Source organism: Porites lutea, chromosome 7, assembly GCF_958299795.1.
Source record: "Porites lutea chromosome 7, jaPorLute2.1, whole genome shotgun sequence".
NCBI lineage: Eukaryota > Metazoa > Cnidaria > Anthozoa > Scleractinia > Poritidae > Porites > Porites lutea.
Genome location: NC_133207.1, coordinates 7,245,134 through 7,263,420, shown reverse-complemented (window position 1 = coordinate 7,263,420; position 18,287 = coordinate 7,245,134). Strand labels below are relative to the sequence as shown.

Genomic DNA, 18,287 nt, shown 5'->3' with positions numbered 1-18,287 from the left:
ACTGCTCTTTCTTGGGGCAAATTATGCTAAAATTATTCTCGTTTTTCCAAATTATGCTACCTTTTTAATATTATGGCAAATAAGTCCAAAAATACATTTTCTTTAATCAGAAGCCGTTTATTCTTGTTAGCTCAATTGGGAACTGGTTAATACGGATCGGAATTTTCGTCGTGTCAGATGTTCCTTTCCTACTGTACTTTCCTTTTGTTGACTGTAGGGAACCGTCTCTGGCAATTGTGGCTGGTTCTGGCCCGTCATTTCTCTGAGAGAGCTGTAAGTTTCCGCTCGAATCGGCTGGCACAGCTGACGCAGTTTTGTAGAGGTATTGGGACCGACATGGATTGCCATGGGAGTTTAAGTTCCTGTACATCCTAAGTAGTATAGGGCGCACCGGTTACTCCTCTTTTTTGGGGGGGAATCTCATTAAGGTGGGGGGAATAAATTAACGTCGCTGACGTCATAGGCTATTGTCCTGATCTCATGAATAAAATGCGCAGGAATCTCATTAACTTGCGGTGGAATCTCATTAAGTATATCCAGTTTGACGGGTTTATCAATGACGTCATGTGCTATTTTTAGATGGATGATGTCATGGTTGGTATAACCGGTTTGACAGGTTTTAGTTATTTTCGGAAGATGATGTCATATGTATTTCGGGGTACTATGATGTCATAGTTGTTTTGATTGGTTGACCGGAATTAGAAAGACGCTCATTGGCTGTCTCGTTTGACGAAGCATTCTGGTTGGTTGCCGTATTTTTTATTGTTTGAACGGCATAAAAGCCTGCTCACTGCCTTCCCGCTACTAATTTGGATTTCCTGTATACTAATTAAGTGTCTTCCTCCATATATAATGAAGTGGATAGGTTTACTAATGAGAGTTTCTCTACCACAATAGGAACAATAGGCTTGCCTAGACTTGCCCGGTAAGTAACTTAATTAAAAGGAAAATAAGAGCAATCACCTAGCAACGCGAGAAACAGCTTCCTATATCTTATTTAGCGCTAAAACTCGGATATATATAAACAAGACATACTCAAAGGGGAGCTGAAAACGCTTTATTTCAAGTTTGTCTGACCATTACAGAACTGTTTTCTCCTTTCTATCTCGAGGAAATGAAAAACTATTGAAGTCTCAACGTTTCACGCGTCATTAGTTAGGTAATTATGCGAGTTCACAAGCCCAAAGTTGAATACCAATTAGCTCTACAGGAAAAACCTCAAGGGACCATATTGACGTATTATTATAAAACAAATAACTTAACAAGGATCAATTGATTAAACACGCGAAAAATAATTGCTAGCAATAAAATCAGACACGAGATACCGTTTAAAACAAAAAGAGTCAAATACACAGCGATTTGAAAGAAATCTATTAAAATAGTCAAAGAAAGCAAGCTATCTTTGCTTACCACGTTTCCCTCCTCATTTTTTTTATTCCCTCCTCCTCAATTTCGTTATTTTCCCTTCTCAATGTTATTATTCCCTCCTCCACAATTTTATTATTTTCCCTCCTCCTCCACCTCCTCCTCATTTCTATTGTTTTGATAGGGTCGATGTAGGGTCGATGTGGGGTCGATGTAGGGTCGATGTGGGGTAGATGTAGGGTAGATGTAGGGTCGATGTAGGGTCGATGTAGGGTCGATGTGGGGTCGATGTAGGGTCGATGTGGGGTCGATGTTTTATTTTGGCCCCTTTGGCCTTTTCGAGAGAAAACAATAGAAAGGAGGAGGAAGAGGAGGATTATGTTAGTTATCAATACAGGCTAAAAAGGTGCCCTTTCTGTTCTTTCTGCCCGATCTGCCCCTTGAAAATAAACAATAAATTCTAAATTTTTCGTTCGATTAGCAAATCATTTAACTCAAGTCCACGAGTTTTCGGAAATAGAACGAAAAGTTTAGAATTTATTGTTGATTTTCAAGGGCAGATCGGGCAGAAAGGGCAGAAAGGGCACCTTTTTAGCCTGTGTTTTTTCCCTGGGCGCGCGTGGAGAACTCGCATGTAAGTCGTGTAAGGAAATTAGTTTGTAAGTAAATCATTGGTCGAATTTAATCGTGGCTTGTTTCCTGACTCGACGCGCACGACTTACACGCGAGATCTCCACGCGCGCCCAGGGAAAAAACACAGGCTAAAAAGGTGCTCTTTCTGCCCTTTCTGCCCGATCTGCCCTTGAAAATCAACAATAAATTCTTAACTTTTCTTCCTGCCCATTTTATTCATGAGATCAAGACAATAGCCTATGACGTCAGCGACGTTAATTTATTTCCCCCCCACCTTAATGAGATTCCCCTCCAAAAAAGAGGAGTAACCGGTGCGCCCTATACTACTACCCTAGTCCCACTAGTTCCCCTAGTAAACTGCAAATACAGCTAAAACATCGAACAACGTCTGCGTATAATTGGGATTTGGGAATCAACGTGCCTGTCAAAACCCAAAAACGTTCCGATAATTATCAAACTATGCGAATTATGCTAGCAGTGTTACGTTTTAAAAAAAGGGAAAAATCATGCTAGTTTTCTCAAATTATGCTAAAAATTATGCTGGCACAATCTATAAAAGCCTACTCTGAAATAGCATTTTCAGCCTTCAGTGAGCATTAATTTCCAGCAATTTTTAACTGACTAAAATCATTGAAGCCATAAATAAACAATTTTCACGCTTTATCGAACCGAAATGAACACATTGAACCGAAGAGTAGCGTGAAGAGTGTGACAGCTGACCAAATTAAACGTGCCTGTCAAAATTATTGGGGGGGGGGGGGTGCTCAGGCCCTCCCCACCCCGGCCCCTCCCGGCCCATGCTACGGTACTGCAGTGTCACTTCTTTCCCTCAATAAACTGCTTGCGGCTGTTGTAGCTTTTCGCGTTTGCTTGAACTAAACGTTTCCTAGAGCAAGATTTCTCATGCGATGATTGTTCCGCGATGAAGGTAACAAAAACTTTTCATTAAATGAAACATATACCCCTCTTATTGAATTCATCAGCATTGGGAGCTGGAGTCAATTCAGTCAGGCTTCATATTTTTTGGAGAATCCAAAAACGGATTTGTGATCTCAGATCATATGGATTCTTCACTGCCAAAAAAACGGAAGATCCGAAAACTGAGGATCATTTACAATGACAACGGAAGCCTCCTCCTCGGGCGCTTCGTTTTTAGCATGGCAGAGGCGAGCGCGAAACGCGAGTAACTGGTGATGAACCGCAAGGGACCATGGAAAGGGTACAGACGGTGGGCGAAGCGCCGTCTCGCCCGTCGTCTCCTTCCCGCCTTCCTTTGCGCGCACATCGAAAGAGAGACGGCTGGGTACGAGGCAGTGACAACGGAATGTCCTCGTGCTCCTCGTGATGAGGAAAATAGAAGAAAAAACAAAAAAGAAAAAAAAAAGAATTTGCCCATGAATATATATTTTTAAAAACTTGGAAAATAAACCGGCGCAGGCAGACACTACATACGTGCAAAAAACATGACAAGTCAGGTTTAAAAAACAGTCTACGAAAGTAAACACGGAATGATATGTAACTCAGTTATGGCTCAAAGTAGGGCGCCACCAACATAGGTTCAGTTAGAAAGTCATACATGTTCGGAAAACCGCTTCTCAAAATACCGTTTTCAAATCCTTTCCCCCAAAAAACGCTCGGATTGTGAATCTCAAAAATCCGGATGAAGGGGTGCGTTTTTTTTGGGAATCCAAATCCGGATTTCCGAATCCAAAAACGGATCATGAATCCTTAAAATCTACACTCTGGGTAGATTCTTCGGATCAAATCCAAACGAAAACTGAATCAGTAAATTAATAAGTTTAGAGCGTAAGGATTATGTTTTAAAGTACCTAGGGGTCTTGACGGATAGTAATCTTAGCTGGAAATATCATATTAGTCATGTCGAATCAAAGATCAGTAGTAATATTGGTGTAATAGCCAGACTAAGGCATTTTACTCCCTTTATTACACTGCTTAATAGATTTAGATCTTTAATTTTTCCATATATTCCCTACGGCCTTGGAGCCTGGGGACCGGGCAGCCAAAACACACTCCACAGTCGAACGTCCACTAACAGCCACCTCTCTACAATGGCCACTTTCTTCTGTCTCCAAGATGGCCGTTGTAGAGAGGTTTAACTGTAATTAATCTTTAATAACATATTTTTTTATTTTGTAACATTCTTTGTATTAATATTGCAATTCAAGTGTTAATGATACGTGTCCATACTACCTGCCTCGATTAGCTTCGCTATTTGCAGGTAGTCTGTACTTGTAATATATTGATTTTCATGTAAATAAAGTTTTGTTGTTGATGTTGTTGTGTAACTTTTCATTATTATGTATCGCAAAAATTTGTTGCAATTAGTTTGATGTTGGTCCTCAAAAAATTGACTGGACTATTTTGCTCTTTTGCACTAGTTGGGGGTTTTGTTATTCAATCCTCACTGGGATTACCAAATTTAAATACGAAAGAAAACACGAAATGAATTCTGGTCTTATGCATGATTAAGTCAGACCAGCAAATTTCACCACCAAGCCTCGTTTGCAAGGAGAATTCTCTGCATTTGCACTCTTTGTGCGTTTACTGCCTCGGGAATTCGTTTATGCCAAACGTGGCAACTTTACAATTTCAAATCGAGGCTTGGTGGTGAAATTTGCTCATTCCAGTGACGTAAACACGCATAAGGGCAGCAGCCTAGTGATAGGCTCCTGATAAGGGTTATTCACCATTTTCACATCGACCATAATGCACCTTGTTTACCCACACAAATTTTGCAAAACCATTGTCTCCTGGGTCGTCCCAGGAGAAATCGACGACAATGGTTGTGCAAAATTTAAGGTGGTACAACGTGCATTTTGGTTTATGTGAAATCGGCTACTGAAATGCCAAAATATTAAATAGCAGCTAGTCCACAGCGATAAACCGCTGAGTGGTGCCGGATCTCACATTTGTAGACCTGGATCAGTACAATAACAACTTGTATATAAAATATAAAACGGCAAAGTAATCCTGACGGCAAGGCAATGAACAACTAAACAGAAGAATACGGTGCCGGATCCAGACCTGAGATAAGGGGGGAGGGGCAGTCATCCAGGCCCTTAGATAAGGGGGGGGGGGGGGGGGGGCGGTTTCCAAAAAAATTTTTTCGGACCTTACGGCCTTAGCTTGGTCTAAAAATAAGGGGGCGGGCCCCACGGGCCCCTCCCCTGGAATAAAAACAAATTTGCCCAATATTTCGGTTTGAAAGACAAACCCTCTTTAGGGATTAAGGGGTGGAGAGGTAGGATATTTCAGACTACTCCTGGAACGGCCTATTAGCCTCACCAACGATTGTTGCAGTGGCTATCCTCGGCTAGTAGGAGCGCCGCCAAGGTACTGATAAGAGCTGTTTACTTTACTTTTTGGATCGGATTTGTTGCAGAGCTAGTGATTCTACTGATTCTCTTCTGTCTAGATAGCGGAGGTAGGGAGTCACGAACGTATTTTGTTTATTATCGTACATTATAGTCTGTTATAAAATTCAAATTCCAACGAACTCTCATAGAGTCCGGGCTGCCTATGTTCTTTTTCTTTGTGGAAAGGTCATGTACCCACCATTTTTACCCTTTCCCACAACAGCCAAATTTTTAAATGTGAGAAAATAGACGTGCTAGCATGGCTCACGTGAGATTAATTTACCAACGGTTTTTAGTACTAAGAAAACAAAATACTGAAAACTTCTAGGAATGACACAATGCTCTTGAAATGTCTCTAATTATGTTACTTCCAAACTAGTAACTAGCCTCTTTTCGGATTGACCACTAGATCCATCACCCCTATTTAGTTCATATATCATATTTCTTGCTACAAAGTTGTTGATGGGCTGGGATTGGTTTTGACAGCTTACTTTACTCCAACTCCCCATAGTTTTGATCTATGAAATATTCTTTTATTGCTTAACCTTATCTTTCAAGCTTATTAAGCAAATACGTAAATGTGTTAATATTATTGTTGCTGCTGTTGTATTGATTTTTTTTTCTATCTCAAAAAAATAACCGAAGTAAAAGAACCTGAGTTGATGGAAAGCACTAGACCCCACCTCAAGTCATCTCCTTCGCCCAGTTTTGTTGTATTTAGATTTGCCATTTTGGGTCACCCGAACAGCATGAGGGCAACAGTGGCAGATCCAGACCTTCAGATAAGATGGGGGGGGGGGGGGGGGGAAGGGGGGTCATCCGCACCAGACTGAGGTAAGGGGGAGGCCCGGTATCAAAAAAAATTTGGATCAGCCACTGGGCAATTCCTAAGGGCATGTACATCCCCTCGCCCCGTGAGAGATGGACCACACCACCGAGGCCTATATGCCCCTACTGTTTTCGAATTGGAGTTTAAGTTCTTTTATGTCCCCTTCCAATTAATAAAGACAAGGCGCAATCACCTGAGGTGAGGCAAGATCTTAAATCGCACCTTAGCCATAGCTTAGGCCTTGATGTTGTGCAAAGTAGAAAGTAGTCAGTGATTGCCACTCAGATTCTGCATTTATTCTATAAAATACCCTCTCCTCCCCTCACATCAGTAGAATGGCATTCTACTGTTTTCCGTCATTTGAAAAAAGCTTAACGGAGCGATGGCAAGTAATTTGTCCAAAATCAGCCACTTTGAACCAGCTACTAAACTGATTAAATTAAAAAAATTAACCGCCCAAAACATACCAGTAAAGGAATTTTCCAATAATACGGAAATCAGTAAATGAAATAAGGCCGAGAATATAAAATTGGGGAAGAATAAAATGGACAGCAAGAACGGTTATCACTTAATATACAGGATAGTGCAGCACAGTAGTTTTTTAAAGATATAGAATTTTAATTTTTGTACATGGTCTTTGCTGTGTGGCAATAAACAGATTTACTGATCTTATAAAAAACTTTTCTGATTTATTATCGTGCTGGAGAGTTTATATGATACGTCCAATGCTGGGATTCTTTTGTACTATCACAGTGCTGGATCACAAGCATTTTAGTTTCAGGGTCAGCGTCAAGGCATTTGCCAGTCATGGCACCATCATCCAGCATCAAAAGACGTTGAATATTATTCCATTTCTACAAGGAAACAACAGCACTATGTGTTACCAAGGTTAACTCACTTCTGTGCAAAGGTTCCCTTTGATATAGGCCAATTTTTTGTTTACATTTTTTCCCTCATTAATATATGCTTATCATTATCTGATGAAGCTAATAAAATAAAATCTCTGAATGTTGAAAAAATATAACAATTTCAATTATCTCTGAAAAATTGAGCCTGATATATTGAATGGTTTCGGAGAAATTCTCTTTTAAAATTTCGAAATTTTACAAAGAATGTATGGCTCACTAACTTTTTTGCCAAACAACAATTTCGTAGTTTTTGACTGCTGATATTTCCTTCCATATTGCTTAAAAAGAGCTAAAAATTGCACAAACTGTTCAAGTCAATCAGCTCTTTCAACTTTTGAAATTAGTTCGTAAATACGGCCACGGCTTTTGTGAGTTAAGCCGTATGCTAATGAGAAAAAAAAACAATGAGACCAGCAAAGACTCGCTTATTGAAAAAATAAAAAAAGAAAAGTATGAGGGAAACAATGGGAAGGGGAAAAAAGGAAGCCTCTGGCCTCTTTACAGCTCCACTTTTTGACATGATCAGCGGTATTTTACAGTACGCATGCGTGCATACTGTACTACAGCTAGGCTTTTGTACATTATGCTAGCATTTTTTCGAGCATTTTAGTGAGGCAAAAGCATTGAGCATTATTCGAACATTTTAGTGGCATTTTCCCCGCAAAACTAATTTTTTCCGAGAAAATAAGATAGAAATTAACTTTTTTAGGAGCCCATGCCCCATGAGCTCCTGCTTTTTTAAAGAAAATGAAGACTAAAACTCAAAATTCACAAAAAACCTAATACAGCTGTTTCTTTTGGCTGTATTTATGAACTCGTACACGTTGTCGTTGTTACTTGCAACACTTGCACGTTTTTGTAAGTGTAAACTTTAAAATTAATTTAAAAAACCGTTTGTATCATGAACATTATCCGAGCATTTTAGTGACTTTTTTAGGGAGACCGTGCATTTTAGCGGGAAAAATGGAGCATTAAGGTGGAGCATTTTAGTGGGGAAGCAAAAGCATAATGTACAAAAGCCTAACTACAGCTTAGAAAATCGGCCATGTTGAACAACTATAGAAGCTGTCAATTAAACTGTGCTAATCCTCCTCCATCGTGGTCTCTGGTGAAGATTTTTACAGAGTGTCAGAAATGAAGAACGAAAAGTAAAGAGTGTCGTTTTGCAACGAAGACAGAACGCAAAGTCCGACCATCGAAAGCTGCTACCGGGAAAAGCACATGTCCCAAGAAACCGTAAGTGAAGGAGGAAGTCTCGGCGAACTAGATGGGGAAAACGCTCCTGAACAAAATGAAAATACACCGGCGGCAGACGGGGATACACCTCAAGTACATGACGGAAGTTTAACGGAAGGAGACACCGCAAATACGCCTCAAGACGATCTTGCGACTGAACATGAAATGTAGCCTGCGAGCAAGCTCTCCTATTTGGGCGACCCTCGCGAGAACGCGCGAGCAAGGGACCCCTCGCGGCTTCGCCGCTCCCTCGCGCGTTCTCGCGAGACTCGCTTTGCTCGCCCAAACAGGAGAGCTTGCTAGGAGGCTACATGAAATGGCGCTATATTTACAACTGTATTTAGGCCTCCCTCCACCAGAACCACTCGATTTAAGGGGTAGAAACGTTTCGGAAAACTGGAGAAAGTTCAAACAAAAATACACAAAATTACGAAATTGTAACTGGCATAAACACGAAGTAAAATGCCAACAGAATAGCTACGCTGCTAAAAGTCACTGGCAACGATGCCATTGATGTTTTTAACTGACTCTGTTATGGGATGCAGAAGGTGATGAGAAAAAGATACACAAAGTCTTAAAGAAATTTGAGGGACACTGTGAGCCAAGGAAAAACGTTAGATACGAAATACAACTTCTTTTTAAGAGCCCAGGAGAGTGGTGAAGCTATTGATCAATATTTTACCGTGTTGCGAAAGATGAGTGAGACATGTGAATTCAGCACATTGAAGAACTCCCTTATCAAAGATAGAATTGTGCTTGGCATCAGTGACGCTAAGACGAGAGAGAGACTGCTCAGGATTTCAGACCTCACCCTGGAGAAGGCTATAGAGTGGTTCGATCTGCAGAGGCAACAGAAAAACAGTCAAAGGACATGGCAAGCGACTAATCCGTACGTGGAATTGGAATGGAGAAGAAAAATCCACCCCTCAGAGGAACACCCTCAGCCAATGAAGATAGACTCTCTTCAAGCAAGATATTTAAATGTAGAAACTGTGGAATAAGACATGGTGTACGAGAATGCCCGGTGTATGGCAAGACATGTCATAATTGCATTGCCAAGAAACAGCATCATTTCAAGAGTATGTGCCGGTCACTGAAAAAAGGTTATGGGCTAACGGCAGAAGACGAAGAAGAAGAGTATGATTGCGAGTCTCCACTGTTTGTAGGATCAGTCACTTCAGAAGTGCAAATTCAGAATGACGAGTGCTACGTAACTTTATCAGTACAAGGACAGCCGCATGCGACGTAAAGTTGATACTGGTTCACAAGTTAAATATACCTGATTGAAAAAATGTTGTCGCTCAGAAGTATAAACCATGAATGATGAGGCCTCAAGTATTTATGGGTATATGCTCATTAGCAAAGCAAATGACAAAACTTTACATTGTCACGAGATACTCGTGCGGATGCAAATACCTAAAGTACTTTCTGCGAGGCATGCCGTTAATGTTGTTGTTTTTTTTGGTCTTCCAAGAAAGCTTTTTATGCCCTATCTTATGATTTTCAAGCGTGCGTTTGTGATATGCCTTCCAAGACAGGTGAAGTTGTGAGCTTATTGCCACGAAATCTGGAAACCGTTTGACGTTTTTTGGATGCATCGTCACCAAAAGCTTGACAACAAAGTAAAGATTTCTAAAAAGAACTTGCAATGCTAATAAAGTTCTACCCATAAATCCATTAGGTCCCATCGTTCATGGTATATACTGTTCAAGCGACAACGTTTATACAATCAGGTGTATAATGCCACTAAAGGAACTCAAGAAGATTCAAGGGAATGACCCCACCTGGAGATATGGAACCACAAACTGGTTAGCTACCCAGGAGATAATCTCACAGTACTAGGAACTGTAAAATTGCCCGTGAAATCCAAGTCAGATGTTTATCAAGAGCCAACATTCCATTTATTAGAAACACATGAGCCAGGATTACTGGGTTTCGATCCTCACAAAACTTGGGCCTAATTAAAGTTGTCATGACGGAAGAGAAAGAGTAGGAAGAAACCTACACCTAATGAATGTGAGAATGTAAAAGTAGGACTATACACTGGAATACAAACCGGGAAAGGAGTTGACTTAGCACTTTCAGACATGCTATCACGTACACCACTCCCTGAAACAGCAGGTTGAAGGAACATTAGAAAAGGAGACACGTTCATCTGATACAACCAAGCTTACCTATCTCGTAATCCAAATTCGAAGAAATCCAAGAGGAGACAGCAATAGACTAGTCGCTACAAGATCTAAGAGAAATCATCAAACGAGGATGGCCAGAGACAAAGGCCAGTATCAGTTCTAGTGCTTGTGTGTATTGGGATGTGAGAGATGAACTGTCTGAACTGAAAGGTATCATTCTCAAGGGTGAAAGAATTCTTGTGCCATCCTTTATGCGAAAGGAAATGCTGGAGAGAATTCATCAAGGCCACATGGGCATAGAGAAATCCAAGCGATAGACGGGGGACCTGCTTTACTCAGGGGCAGCCAACGTCAATTTTTGGAAAATGTCTGTTCGGAAGACGATTTGAGATCTAGAATTTTCGGAACATTTGTTGTAAAATTTCTTGCTTGCCTGCCTCTCCTAGGATTTTCGAACATCTACAAAATGGCATAATTGTCAAGCAAGGGTGCACTTGTGTAAGTGTGTCATCCACGTACATTTGTAAGACGCCTTCACGTTCAGCTATATATATCCGGGAAGTCATTGCAGAATAGTGAAAATAGTGTAGGACCCAATACCGATCCCTGAGGAACCCCATACTTCATAAACCTACCTAAGAACGGTTTGTCGGGTAGTCTTGATCCATGACCATAGGTCCCAGAGAGAGAGTGAGATACAGTATCAAAGGCCTTCCAGGAGTCCACAAATACCACACCTACCGCCAGACTGTTATCAAGTGCTTGCCTCCAATCCGCGGCCATCCAAATTAACAGATGTTCAGCTTCATCCATGCGCTGTTAATTCTACTGACCCGACTGCTGAGGCCCTCTTACGGGGAGTATGTTGTCGTATGTCCCTGATCTGAATTTCAAATACTGTTGTTTTGTATTTTGAGCAGAAAGTCATGTCCCTGTCGGTTTTTAACCCATCTTTGTGTCATTTGTCATCATTTTACCTAGTCTTAAGTCATTTGGCAGAATTTTACCCTCACGGGGCCACAGTGACTGTCCCTGGGACTCTGAGGATGCTAGGTTGCCTGTGAAGCTAGAAAATAGTCTCCAGGGAAGTTAATTCTTACCTGCTGAGTGTCATTTTCATCACAAGCTGCAGTTTTCACAGGACTCCTCTCATTGCCATCAGCAGCTCTTAAGCACATGCCTTTTGCTTTGTTTTCAATAAGATGAGTTGATTCCCTGTAGTTCCAAGCCTTCAAGATGTACATACATGTATGGGAACAAAAATAATTTTTTACTTCTGATCAGTTAATTTGATTTGTGGCTTATAAGGGAGACAAGGAGGACAATTTAATAAAAACTTGTACAATGCAGTTGTTAGCTATTGGTTCAGATTCAAAACAATTCCATTATGTACTTGTGGATGACAAAAGGACAAAAGGTGCAAAGAAATGCACTACATGTACTAATGCTACTACCACTCCTTCAATGTACTAAAATAATAATGAAAATGATAATAATAATGATGATAATGATAAAAAAGTAATAATTAATAATAATGATGACGGTATTTTTAGGCCCTACTGAAAACCACAATACCACCTTTAAGGTCAGATATTAACATAATAAGAACTTCATCTGTATTCTTATCATTACTACTACATGCATCAGGCCTGTACATGCTTTATTGTTATTATTGCTATTATTATTATCATAATGTACTGCCTGTGCTTGTAAACTTTTGTTATGCCTTTTTGGCGACCTGACTGGCTGCCCTGGGTTTACAAGGTATGCAGCGTGAAAACCAATGATAATAATAAAATTAAATGTAGTTCAATAAAAAGCATTCATAGATTTCATGCTGGGATAAGTGTGCTGATTTGAAAGACATTTATGCACCAAATTTTGGCAGCTTTCTGAGTTGGTGGTTTGGTGATTAGCATATGCATAGCAACATCTTAGGGTCACAACATAAACTCTGTTTACACACCCCTCAGCCAACCAGAGATTGCATAGTATCTTGTTATTTTACAAAGATTTATATAAGCCTTTAGTCATTCATTTATGTAAAAAATTACCTGATTTCCTTCTTGACCATGACATTCAAACAACTGAGTATCGCTGCCTACAGGGTTTTCCATTGAATCAATGCACATTCCACTCTCACTTGATTTCATCTCAACTGGCCCACTTAAAGATCAACAAACAATTATTTCCTCTGTTAATTAGCCACAATATAATGTATTTTTTCCATCTTAATTTGTAACTTTTTGAATGTTTCATGCCAGTTTTATTTTTGCAGTTTTTCTTGGAAATCTAACTTTATAGTCTTTGAAAACTTAATAAAATAAAATAGAACAAAACATGTAGGGGAAAACTGATGTATAGTCATGCTAAAAAGAGGGAAATAGCTTAGTCATGTTACAGCCCCATTAACAACTTTTAGTTACTTATTCATGTGGTAGACAAAGAGAAAAGACACAATCTTTGGGAGTAAATGAGACTTAAGGTTGTTAGGAGTACCCTGGGCTAATATGAGGGTGGCAGCAACATTACTCCATGAAGTGCATGTAACAAGGGTGGCAGTGGCACACCTTAAACTGAGTTATGCACTAACAACTGGTGGGTTGGTCATGTTACATAAAAAAGAGCTCCATACATACACAAGTCTCTACAACTAGCTACATGTTCTACATTGTCTTAAAAGACAGTACCTTGCCTCAGGAGCATTTTCAGGCACTGCAGTTTGCTGAATCGTTGGTTGTGGTTCTGCTTTCTCATTATCAGAGTTACCACCATGTAAGACATGAAGAGCATGGAAGGCCCTTTGACGCTTTTCTTTAAAGTCCTTTTCCAGGGCACCGATCTTCTCATCCAGACTGGAAAGTGTCAAGTTGATCTTTGCATGGAGTGCTTGAGTCAAATCTTTAGCAGACGTCTTTCCTTCACTTAGCTGAGAGCTTTACAAAATACATTTAACAGTCAAACCTCTCTCATGCGAACTTCAAAAGGGATAAAGCCACTAGTCCACATTACAGCGAGGTGTTAACTAAACACTTGTAAGCATGTACTTTGTAAGTCAGTAATTTAGTCAGTCAGTCAGTAAGTAAGAATTACATAAGTAAGTCAAGTGGAAGTTCTCATAAGCGGACACCCTCGCAACATGAAAAAGGTGTCCATAACAGGAACTGCAGGCCACTTATGAAAATGTAAAAAATACAGAGTTTGTATGAGAGTTGAGAAAACCAAGTTTTGTGAAGCTGCCTGTAACTAGAGCTGTCTGCTTATAAGAGTGTCTGTGAGGAGAGCTTCCCACTGTAAGTAAGTAAGTCAGTAAGTAAGTAAGTACTCAGGTAAAAGCCTTTAATAAAGAAGGTAACACAAGACAGCTTTGGCTCATGTTGAGAAAAATAATAATAATAAATGTTTCCAAGAGAACAGTCCATAATTGAGAAGTGTCTGTATTATGGAGTGGTCTAACCTTTCATAAGACGTTAACTGATACAGACCTTAAATAATCAATAATTCCAAACTTTATTTGTGGTACTACTGTATATGTAAGTTTTTTTTAAATCAACTTACCTTAAATAATCAATTCTCTCTTGGAGAGAGGTACCCAGCTTTGACACAAGCTGAAAATGTGACAATAATATTAATCACAATAATAGATGGAGGAATGTCACAAGTATATTATTATTATTATTGAATTGTTCAATATTATTGAATTGTTCTCTAAGTACCAACCACCCAAGTGTACAGGTAATGAAATTAGAAATAGATATTACATATATGAACTACGAAACGCTCAGAAAAAAATTCTGAGCCCTCCATGAGAATCCAACCCATGACCTTCCAGATATTGTTAGGATGCTCTAATTACCACCGAGTTGTGGCCCCTCACATGGCGAACAGGTCACAGGTTTTGGGGTAGCCACACAGGACTTTGCTTTAAGCAACACACTGACTAACTTGCATCACGCAAGCACCTTAAGAAAGTGTAGCCTGTGTAGCTGGCGGTATTGTGTAGTAGTCGAGTTAGATTTGGCGGTGGAGCCATTGTAATATAGTCGAGTGAGATTTGATGGCGGAGCCGTCACGAGCGGCAAAGCCGCGAGAAATACTGCCTGCCAGAGAACCATGATTTTTCAAATGCCGCCCACTTTTGTCACCTTAGCTGATCCCAATTAAATCAGCCAATCAACGAGAAACCTGCAATTTGAAACTTCCGATTATTTTGGCGCGAGACAGTTTAGAAATAAGCGTTGACAGGCTAAACACGACTCCTAAGTTCGTGATAATGTGAAACGTGACCTTGTGAGTTTGCTTGAACAGAGGTTTTAATTTTTATTTTCTCGGCTCTTGCATGAAGGTTACTAGCACTACAAAGTGCATGTATCATTCTAAACTTTGACTGAGTAAATCTTTTTTTGCCACACTATTTTTAACATTAAAAGGTCATGAAGCTGGTTTGTTACATGCATACTGAGTAACCATTTCCTGTGGTTTATTCTTCTGTAGGTGTTCCTGATAGGATTTGATCTCAGATGCAGTTGTAACGTGTTTTAATTTCTTTGACCTTTGTTTCTTACGGCTAAATAAAGACAATTCCAGCGCTGTGAAGCTTAAAGACGCCATTTCAGCAATTTGGTCATCAATTATGCTCTTTTTAAAGGGGAAACAACAATCACTTACATCTTTTCCAGTTTGCCATCTGCTCCCTTAATTGGGAAATATATGCGAAGGATCATCTAACATGATTGACATATGTATGGCCCTCGACCAATCCCTTTCTCTGCACACTGGTGTGCAGACTATTCAAAATACCGGGTTTTCTGGCAGGTGGTATTTCAACCACCTCATCCCTACTCCCTTTTTTGGAACATGGCTCTGCCTCCAAAACTTTAATCTCGCACCCACACAATTAATACCACCACCTACGCAGGCTAAAGAAAGTGTTGTGTGTTGTGGGCTCTGACTTTTTTTCTCAGCATTTCTCAGTGTACGTAACTGAAAAGCACTTAGCACTGAAAAGTATAGGCACTATATAAACAAGAGGCAGGTACAAAAGTCGGACCGGATCAACTCGGACCGCCAGCCCGGGTCGGATCAACTTGGATCGACTCGGACAAACTCGGATCGAATAAAAAAATAAAAAAAAATCAAATTGGACTCGGATCAACTCGGATCATAAAAAAAAACAACTCGGATTATAAAAAGAAAAATAAAATCAGTCGGTATCACTTAACTTGCAACTGCCATTTTGTTTTTGTCTCACGAACTCATGGTTACGTAAGTTAATTTTATTTTTATTTTTATTAATTTTAATGATACACTAGTGAGCAGCACACATACACTTCCAGTGAACATTTTCAACTTGGAAGGAGGAGAAATCATGCTCGCCCGGGACAACGAAAATTTTCGTACCCCGGGCGAGAATTGAACTCACGACCCTCCGAATACTACATGTTTATGGGACGATCCAACCAATGAACCGGAGGGTCGCGAGTTCGATTCTTGCCTGGGGCATGGAAATTTCCTTTGTCCCGGGCGAGCATGGTTTCTCCTCCTTCCAAGTTGAAAATTTTCACTGGAAATGTATGTGTGCTGCTCACTATTGTATCATTAAAATTAAGTTTCAGAAGTCCTGGAGAAAAAAAACAAAGAGGAACAAACAAACAAACAGTCTTCGGTAACTATCTAAATGCGATCAACATACCAGGCTTTTGGTGCTTTTCTCATAAATAATTCAGTAGTCTGATAAATAAGCAAATATATACATTCTAGCTAGGCGACTGAAACTATCATTTCTTTACTTCCGAACCACAACTACGAGTTTATAACATGATCCGAGAGGAACTGGCACTAGTAAAACAAAATGGCACCTGAAAGCCACGGAGGAAAAAAAAAGGATGATCTGGCCTTTTTTACCCTCCAAATGGGTTGAACTTTCAGTTTTGCTGATTTAATTTAATTTTTTTTATTGCTCCGAGTTTATCCGAGTCCAATTTTATGTCATTTTTATTTTTTTTTTTCGATCCGAGTTCATCCGAGTCGATCCGAGTTGATCCGACCCGGACTGGCGGTCCAAGTTGATCCGGTCCGACTTTTGTACCTGCCTTATAAACAAGTTTATTATTATTTTTTATTATCAGTAATATCTATTTCTAATTTCATCACGTACACTTGGGTGGTTGGTTGGCTTCAAAGCTTACACAACTCTTTATTAAGGTGCTTGCATGATTAGTTTCAGCACTTGTGCTAAGCTAGAAGCTTGAGACTTTAAAAAGTTCATTATTATTATTAACATTCGATATAATAAAATTCTAACATGGACAAAATTGCAAATTTTTCACGACTCCATTGTCTCATAATTCCCAGAAGAGACATGATCACAAAGAAAACCAAACCAAATATAGGAATTAATGACCTGAAAGCCTCAGAGTCATGTGAATGAATAGCCGATGTTTGCTATTCATTCACTAAAAATGAAGTACAAGTACCCACTTCATAGCTGAGGTCCAGCCACATAAAACTGATTCTGTGACAGCTAAAATATGAGTCATTTCTATTTGCAACTGATTTCACAAGTGATCTTTCACAGCATTAAACTTTTTTCACTGCACATGCACCATACAAGGGGAACTGCTGTTATAATCCCCTCCAAGAAGGGGTAGTCTGGATTAAAAATAGCAAGGATGATCGCCAGATTTTTTGGGTATAAAATTATTGTTTAAACTGGAGTGTTTTGCAGAGTGTGGCTTCATTTAAGTACATATTTTCAAGGGTATTCAAAACAATCTGGCATTTCATGAAAGTGCCTGCATATCCCCATCATGCAGTTCTGCTAATGAAGCACAACCAATGCTTGTACTGATGACATGCCAATAAAAAAGCAAATTCATTGTTGTTTTCTCCAAGTCTTTTTTCAATGAAATATCTTTGCATCTGAGCAAATACAAGAAAAGCAAGGGCTTCAACTGTATTAACAATCTCAAAATGAATGTCATTTAACAAAACAAAGGGGGCTACGATTTCCGTGAACCCCATGCAGCAATTTCACATTTTTTCTCACAAAATTTGAATGGTTTTTAAATATGAATAGAGTTGAAACGTGTACACATAATAAATATCTTACCCACTGTAGCAGGGGGCTTAAATTTTACAGAAAGTAACATAAAAAGTTCGTCCTACCTCGTTAGCGCTTTCATATCTCCTCCTGATAAATAAGGTCCCAGAAAGAAAGAAAATTGCGGCCCACGCGATGACACAGAGAGCCAACAGTATCTTCTTTGAATTAAAAGACTGCAGTCCGCAGAACTTTGAGGGAACCATGCTAGGTTTGTGTTCGCGAATGATTCGAGGGCCCATATGCATAAAGTTAATTTAAGTTGCTCTTCTTGAATCAATACCAGTTTACCAATTGAAGGGCAAAAGTTTTTAGAGAGAGAAGAAATATCCTAGGTAACATAAACCTTGATGCACTCATGAGACAATATTAGAGCAATATTAAACTGAAAACAAAAAGGTACTGCAACGATTAAAACAACAAACACCGGTTTTCAAGCTCATTCCGCAGTGTCATGTGAGTCGCACCATATTTGAAGAAAAGAATGCATACATGTAGAGTTCAGGTCTAACCATGAGCATTTTTTTCGCAAACAGCAAAACTTTCTCTGCGAAAGGTCAGTATCTCATGTAAGACTTCATAATATGTCCCGAATATATAATACTTTTTAGAAATGTTATTCCCTTTTTTTCCTCTTTTTCTCCTGAATTCCTGTTATCCTATGTTTTCTCCTGTTTTCCTATGTTTACTTTGTTTTCCTCTGTT

General features: G+C 39.6%; 1 protein-coding gene across 1 annotated transcript; it reads right to left on the bottom strand.

Annotated features, from left to right (window-relative positions):
- Positions 1-6,642: 6,642 nt before the first annotated feature.
- LOC140943042 (uncharacterized) lies at positions 6,643-18,271 on the bottom strand. The gene is made up of 6 exons (XM_073392076.1): positions 17,648-18,271; positions 14,039-14,088; positions 13,171-13,416; positions 12,535-12,646; positions 11,581-11,709; positions 6,643-7,058 (listed from the first exon to the last, which is right to left on the bottom strand). Exons 1-6 carry the CDS (start codon positions 17,828-17,830, stop codon positions 6,897-6,899), a joined length of 882 nt encoding a protein of 293 aa, XP_073248177.1. The 5' UTR covers positions 17,831-18,271; the 3' UTR covers positions 6,643-6,896.
- Positions 18,272-18,287: the final 16 nt, after the last annotated feature.

What these genes read in the sequence shown, in the direction of transcription:
- LOC140943042 (XM_073392076.1), bottom strand. Translation starts at nt 17,830, where the DNA reads ATGCATATGGGCCCTCGAATCATTCGCGAACACAAACCTAGCATGGTT. An exon ending in GATATGAAAGCGCTAACGAG is followed by an intron (nt 14,089 to 17,647) that starts GTAGGACGAACT and finishes TCACATTTTCAG; the next exon opens with CTTGTGTCAAAGCTGGGTAC. An exon ending in GAAAATGCTCCTGAGGCAAG is followed by an intron (nt 12,647 to 13,170) that starts GTACTGTCTTTT and finishes TTGATCTTTAAG; the next exon opens with TGGGCCAGTTGAGATGAAAT.